Consider the following 7,687-nt stretch of genomic DNA (forward strand, 5'->3'; position numbering starts at 1 on the left):
CGATTTTGGTCATGAATAAATTGGCAAGAACGGGCGAAACAGGATTGCCCATACTTAAACCGTCTACCTCAAACATCCTCCAACTACAGAAAGAAGAAACCCATGACATCAACCAACAGACTTTCATCACAGGTAACTACAACAAAATGTGGTTTCCCGAAGTTCCCAAAAACTGTATTTTAAATAACTTTTTCAAAGAATTCTCAAACAAGACTGCCAATATAGTCGACCACCTCTACCTCAAACATCCTCCAACTACAGAAAGAAGAAACCCATGACATCAACCAACAGACTTTCATCACAGGTAACTACAACAAAATGTGGTTTCCCGAAGTTCCCAAAAACTGTATTTTAAATAACTTTTGTAAAGAATTCTCGAACAAGACTATTAATATAGTCAACCAATCCCGTAAACTGAAAAATGATTACTTGGTTTGGTTGATTTATTTTGAATTTCGTTCAAAGCTACTTGAGGGCTATCTGCCTTAGTGAAATGGTTTGGTATGGTTTGACATCCCTGGATAATTGTTTGTTTGTTTGTAATTTAGCAGTGATAGACTAGAGGGAAAGCAGCTAGTCAACACCACCCACCGCCAACTCTTGGGCTACTCTTTTACTAACGAATAGTGGGATGGACCGTTACACTATAACTATACACGGCTGAAAGGGCAAGTAAGTTCGGTGAGGGGATTCAAACAATGTCAGACCTAAATGATTACTTACACCTTATTGTAGACAAGATTCGCTCTATGATGAACAGTTTAATTCCAAGGGCAACTGGTCTATTTCAGAAGGACAATTCATACCGCTGAAATTGTTAAAGTTTTGTTCGAAGAACACGAGGAAGGGTCAGGGCACCTACCCTTGACCACCATAGTCACCAGATGTAAAAAGGTATTGAACCTCTATTTGGCCAATTCTCGAAACCAAGCTTCGAAGGAAATATGAACTTCCATCATCACTTCAACAATTCAAAGAAGCCTAAATAAGCGAATGGTGACAAGCGTCTTTGTCTGATACACAAAACCTGGTTTTTTTTCGTGAATTTCATATCGAATTAATTAATTCTAATTGTCTGTTCGCGTGTTTCCATCATTTTGTCCAACCCTGTACGTTTATGCATCTTTAAATGTTGTTGAAATAGTTTCTACCAATCGTTTATTCGTTTAACGATTTTCTTTACGTTGGTTTTGCTTAAATTTACTTAACAATTTTCATCTCTAGCCTAGTGTTTGTGTTTTGTTTTTAATTATGCACAAAGCTACACAAGGGCTATCTGTGCTCTGCCTCCACGGGTATCGAAACCCGGTTTCTAGCGTTGTTAATCCGCAGACATACCGCTGTGCCACTGGGGGCCTAGCCTAGTGTAAGTTAAGCCTACAAAGTATTTTATTTCTCGCTAATTTCGACACGATCTCTCATAACTGTGCACAACATCCCGAAAGGGGGCAACATAATAGTTTATATTCGGTAAATTAAATGATTAAGAAACTGATAAAATATACCACCATCTTTCCACTAACACTATTCAACTCCCATATACATGAAACGTGTTAATCAAAATGGTGGAAAAGTTTAATACCAAAAGCAAATCCATGAGGTTAATCTTGATTAAAAGGTGGCGCTTTCCTTCTAATAATTCCTAACCAATGCCTCCCTTCACGTTAAAACAAAATATATTGCAGTACGCAGATAGATAGAGGACGGTAATATACAGTTAGAGATAATAGAAAATAATGTGTTTAAAAATGTTGAAATAATTGTAATAATATTTACTCACCTTAACCAGAACTTTCCATAAGGTTTGTCTATATTTACTCATCTTATCCAGTAATTTCCATAAGATTTGTCTATATTTCATCATATTAACCAGTACTTTCCATAAGGTTTGTCTACATTTCATCATCTTAACCAGTACTTTCCATAAGGTTTGTCTATATTTCATCATAGTAACCAGTAATCTCCGTAAGGTTTGTCTATATTTCATCATCTTAACCAGTAATGTCCGTAAGGTTTGTCTATATTTCATCATCTTAACCAGTAATCTCCGTAAGGTTTGTCTATATGTCATCATCTTAACCAGTACTTTCCATAAGGTTTGTCTACATTTCATCATCTTAACCAGTATTTTCCATAAGGTTTGTCTATATTTCATCATCTTAACCAGTACTTTTCCATAAGGTTTGTCTATATTTCATCATCTTAACCAGTACTTTCCATAAGGTTTGTCTATATTTACTCATCTTAACCAGTACTTTCCATAAGATGTGTCTACATTTCATCATCTTAACCAGTACTTTCCATAAGGTTTGTCTACATTTCATCATTTTATCCAGTACTTTCCATAAGGTTTGTCTATATTTCATCATCTTAACCAGTTCTTTCCATAAGGTTTGTCTACATTTCATCATATTAACCAGTACTTTCCATAAGATTTGCCTGCATTTCATCATTTTATCCAGTACTTTCCATAAGGTTTGTCTATATTTCATCATCTTAACCAGTACTTTCCATAAGGTTTGTCTATATTTCATCATCTTAACCAGTACTTTCCATAAGATTTGTCTACATTTCATCATTTTATCCAGTACTTTCCATAAGGTTTGTCTATATTTCATCATCTTAACCAGTACTTTCCATAAGGTTTGTCTATATGTCATCATATTAACCAGTAATTTCCATAAGGTTTGTCTACATTTCATCATTTTATCCAGTACTTTCCATAAGGTTTGTCTATATGTCATCATATTAACCAGTACTTTCCATAAGGTTTGTCTACATTTACTCATCTTAACCAGTACTTTCAATAAGGTTTCTCTATATTTCATCATCTTAACCAGTATTTTCCATAAGGTTTGTCTATATTTCATCATCATAACCAGTACTTTCCATAAGATTTGTCTATATTTCATCATCTTAACCAGTACTTTCGATAAGATTTGTCTACATTTCATCATCTTAACCAGTACTTTCCATAAGGTTTGTCTACATTTCATCATAGTAACCAGTACTTTCCATAAGGTTTGTCTATATTTCATCATAGTAACCAGTAATCTCCGTAAGGTTTGTCTATATTTCATCATAGTAACCAGTAATCTCCGTAAGGTTTGTCTATATTTCATCATCTTAACCAGTAATCTCCGTAAGGTTTGTCTGTATTTCATCATCTTAACCAGTAATCTCCGTAAGGTTTGTCTATATGTCATTATCTTAACCAGTACTTTCCATAAGGTTTGTCTACATTTACTCATCTTAAGCAGTAATTTCCATAAGGTTTGTCTATATTTCATCATCTGAACCAGTTTGTCTATATGTCATCATGGAATGTGGTTTCTTTTTAATGTCACCAAACTTTTTTTTCCTTGCCGTTTTTACGTAGATTATGGAAAACTATTTCTTGAACGTTATAAATATACTGTTTTGTGGGATGTTGAGATTATCAAAACATGATACACAGAGGTTAAGCACTTTGTATTAAAACAAGTTTCGAGTGTCACCATGTTGTTACAGTTCGTCGACATGTCCAGTAATGCTCTATCTGACGACCGTGCATTATGACAATAGACTTGCAGCGTAGTTTTCGTTGCAAAATTCTCCATTGTAACGTTTACATGCTCAAAATACACACAACTCCTCCTTGCATCCTTTCCATAATTTGTCTACTGTATGAGGGCGGCCGTTCAAACGTCTGAACGCAAAGAAATCCAAAGATGCAGCATATGAAATAGCATGAATACCTGTTTCACTTTCTAGGTTCTGGGGTATATGAAATTTGAATGGGTCCGTCGTGAAAATAAGTAAGGTACACGTGATCTTTGTTGCTTTCCTAGTAGAATATCCTTCTTGATCGCGTTCCGTACTGTTTCTTGGGGTACGTGGCTGGATTTTGCCACTGACCTTTGTGTTCGTGGATTCTCACCTGTTACAAGACGCCACATTTTCCTTACCTCAGCTGGGATACGACTTGATTCACGTCCCTTTCTGGGTGGTCCTGGTTTCTCAAGTTGATTCTTGTTCTTATATTTTTCATTTCCATTAAGTACAAGGGATATACTCATCTTGGAGGTTCCAAATAATCGATCTTAACAAACAATTATGATCTGAGTGTATAAATAATTTGCATCGAAAAGAGTTGTTACTAACATCCGAAATCGATCAATTTTCAGAGGCGTCAAACTATCTACAAAATGTCAAAACAATATATAACATGAAGTTCTGATACATTTTGTTCTACCATGACTTTATATCAGCTGTGGTTGTCACATGACTTGCGGATTTTCAACTTCGAAACTGTTTTAAGATAATCTACCCAGTCTTCCAAATTTTCTTTAATAGAAGTTTCAAGAGTTTTTTTTTTTGTGTGTGTGTGTGTGTGTAGAAGACAACAGACTCACTAACAAACAAGTGTAGCTGTTTTGACTTTCGCTCCAAGCTGGTCGAGGGTAATATGTGCTAACTGTCCATAATTTTGAAATTATAGGGTAGAGGACAGGCAGCTAGCCAATACTTCCTACCGCCAACTCTTGTCAGACAGAATAGTGGGATTTGGCCATTATACTTATAACTTCAATCTTTTTCTTTCTTTTTTTTTTTTTTTGAAACGGGGTGCGAATCACGGAAGCTCAGATCTACAGTCCGGCACGCCAACCACTGGTCATACCAAACAGGCAGGGTATAAACACATAAGTAGAGAGAGAGAGAGACATACATACAGTTTGAGAGATAAAGATCGACTGACAGACAGACAAACAAATATATCATAACTATTCTTATAGAAGAAAGCCCTAAAAGCTTGTTACAAACAAATCAGTATCACGACTGTTAGCTTGATTAACGCAACGGTTCAGCGAAGTTTCTAGATCAGGTCGACAGGGTTATTCATCTGTATCAGTTCCGTGGTGGCAGGTAACTGCTAGATTAGGCCGGATGTTGACTGGTCTATGTAATGTTAACCCTCTGTCACGAAACTAAAGCAAACACTGCGCTCCTGTGGTGGGCAGAGCACAGGTAGCCCTTTGTGTGGTTTTGTGCTTAATAACAAACAACAACTGTTGATACTATTGTATCCAGAGGTTTCGCTCAAAGCTATAAAGAGCTGCCTGGGCACAACCGCCTCTAATTTTTAACGTAAAGATTAGAGGAAAGACAGCTAGTCAACAGTACCCACCACCAACTTTTGGGCTACTCTAATCTTTTAGCTCACCTGCAGCTTCAAGTTTGTGCAGAAATGGGATGCAAACCATGGACCCTTATATTCCCAGTCAGACATGGTAACCGCTAGGTCACGCCCGGTCCCCACGTGTTGAATCTTTAAAGCTATCTCCAAAGAAAATTCTTCACAATTTTTTTTAATGGTCTAGCATAACTTGGTGGTTAGACCATTCGACTTTCAGCCTGCGGGTCGCAGGTTCGAATCCCATCACCAAATATGCTTGTTCTTTCAGCTGTAGGGCCATTATAGTGTGACGATCAATTCCATTATTCGTAGGTAAAAGTGTAGCCCAAGAATTGGCGATGGGTGGTGTTGACTAACTGCCTTCCCTCTAGTCTATCAGTGCCATCTGTCGGTCAATAAAACATTCTCAGCACAACTATTCCAGTTTTGATATAAAATGTCAGTTGTTTATATATCAAACCAAGTTCCACGCATCTCAAAAACGAAAGCATTAGGAGCTTATTAAAGCCTCGTTCTTGTTGGACTGGAGCTATATAGCAGAACAAAATATTTTTAATACAACAACGTAACATATTATAGAGTAGATGTCAAATAATGTTAACAAATACTAAACCTCAAGTTCAACTCTTAAAACAGTAGCTCTTGCTGCAAGTTATATTTCCCACCAGTTCTTATAAACAAGACCTTTAAAATAGGACGTAATGTGAAATTTCACAAATATGGACACCTACACACACACACACAACATCAAGTCAAGAGTCAATTGTTATATGGACACCTACACACGCAACATCAAGTCAAGAGTCAATTGTTATATGGACATCTACACACACACACACAACATCAAGTCAAGAGTCAATTGTTTGTAGTTAAGCACAAAGCCAAACAATGGGTTATCTGTGCTCTGCCCACCACGAGTATCGAAACCCGGATTCTAGTTCGCAGAGTCAAAGTTCGGAATTTTTGGTACCAGAACGTTGGAAAAAAAAACCGATAAAATAAACATGCTATTATAAATAGCAATTACTAACAGTTTCCTTCAGGCCATAATACTCAACATTTTTCTTGGTCGTCGAGGATAACAAAACTTCATAGAAAAATGGGCGCTAACCAGTTATTTTAGCGTTCGACGCAAGTTAGAGCTTGATAGCAATGGTTTCGGTAAATCGGAAATGTTCTTCGCGCTTACAGAAAAAAAGGAAAAAAAGACAACCTAAATACCATCTCCACAGTCCAGAGAGAAAGAAACACGGTATCTACCTCAGTTGTTCTTTTATTCGTTTTAGATCCGCTTAAGAAAATAAATTGAATTTGGGAAGTTGTTTTCCTAAGAAGCTCTAAAGGGCTTTCGAACTTCCAATATTGAGATTTGTCTTTATGTTCGAAAACCTCAACAAACTTTTTATCCCCAAAGAAAATATAAGTGGTTTCGTTTTTACAAAACTGGACTGTGTGCATTTTGTGAAATAAATAGAAATCTCTTGTTGACAGCTAAATCTCTCACTGTTCTAGCGTTTTGTTATGATTTTCTCTCAAAGCTATACAAGGAGTCTCTGTCAACAGCACTCACCGCCAACTCTTATGTTACTCTAATCGAACAGTAGGACGCACCCCCATAGCGAGATTCTTTTTCCTTTTTTTTTTTTTGTAGCAACATGACGCAAACCAAAGACCCTTGGATTCACAGTTCGACCTGCTAACCATTTGTCCATGCTCTTGGATGATAGTTTTATTATAGAAATGATCATTTAGAAACACTATATATTGAGTGTGCACTGTGATCTGGACAATATAAGGACTACTGAGGTTATAAAATAAAGGACCACATTCTTAACCTAAAACCCTTACCCCAAACATTGTCCACACTGACTTGTATCGACCTTAAGCCTACACTTAGCGGTGTTAGTTAGCCCTTGTTTTAAATAAGTTATATTAGATAATCCATATGAATAATAATAATACCAAACTATTACAGCAACGTTTCGACCTATCTTATATATGATGGCCAGTAGGATGGGCGAAATGTCGCTCTAATAGAGGGTTTCAGCCAGTTAAGTGCATTAACTAATATCAGAAAGTGATTTTTATGAAAGTCGAGATGGTATTTTAATCAAGAGTTTCAATGAAATTAATAATGACAAGTGAGATATGACATAAGAAAAACTCAAAATACTTTAAAATGTTTGTTCATATCTTTGTCAAAACAAATTTTGAACTTGTGATAAGAGAAGGATGTGTCACAATTACAATTTTCTTTGGTCGTGGAGAGGGACAGGGTAGGAGGTGTCACAATTACACCTCCCTTTAGTCGTGGAGAGGGACAGGGTAGGAGGTGTCACAATTACAGTTACCTTTAGTCGAGGAGAGGGACAGGGGTAGGAGGTGTCACAATTACAGTTACCTTTAGTCGTGGAGAGAGACAGGGTAGGAGGTGTCACAATTACAGTTACCTTTAGTCGTGGAGAGAGACAGGGTAGGAGGTGTCACAATTACAGTTACCTTTAGTCGTGA

The 7,687-nt window shown here is 36.8% G+C and overlaps 1 protein-coding gene across 1 annotated transcript in view; it reads right to left on the minus strand.

Annotated features, from left to right (window-relative positions):
• LOC106463063 overlaps positions 1–7,687 on the minus strand; it is a 63,892-nt gene that overhangs the window by 29,700 nt on the left and 26,505 nt on the right. Inside the window, exon 4 of the mRNA XM_022390472.1 lies at positions 3,920–4,058. Within this exon, the coding sequence (XP_022246180.1) occupies positions 3,920–4,058 (139 nt within the window). The remainder of the gene's footprint in view (positions 1–3,919; positions 4,059–7,687) is intronic.

The sequence above is a fragment of the Limulus polyphemus genome, unplaced genomic scaffold, assembly GCF_000517525.1.
Source record: "Limulus polyphemus unplaced genomic scaffold, Limulus_polyphemus-2.1.2 Scaffold1315, whole genome shotgun sequence".
Taxonomy (NCBI): domain Eukaryota; kingdom Metazoa; phylum Arthropoda; class Merostomata; order Xiphosura; family Limulidae; genus Limulus; species Limulus polyphemus.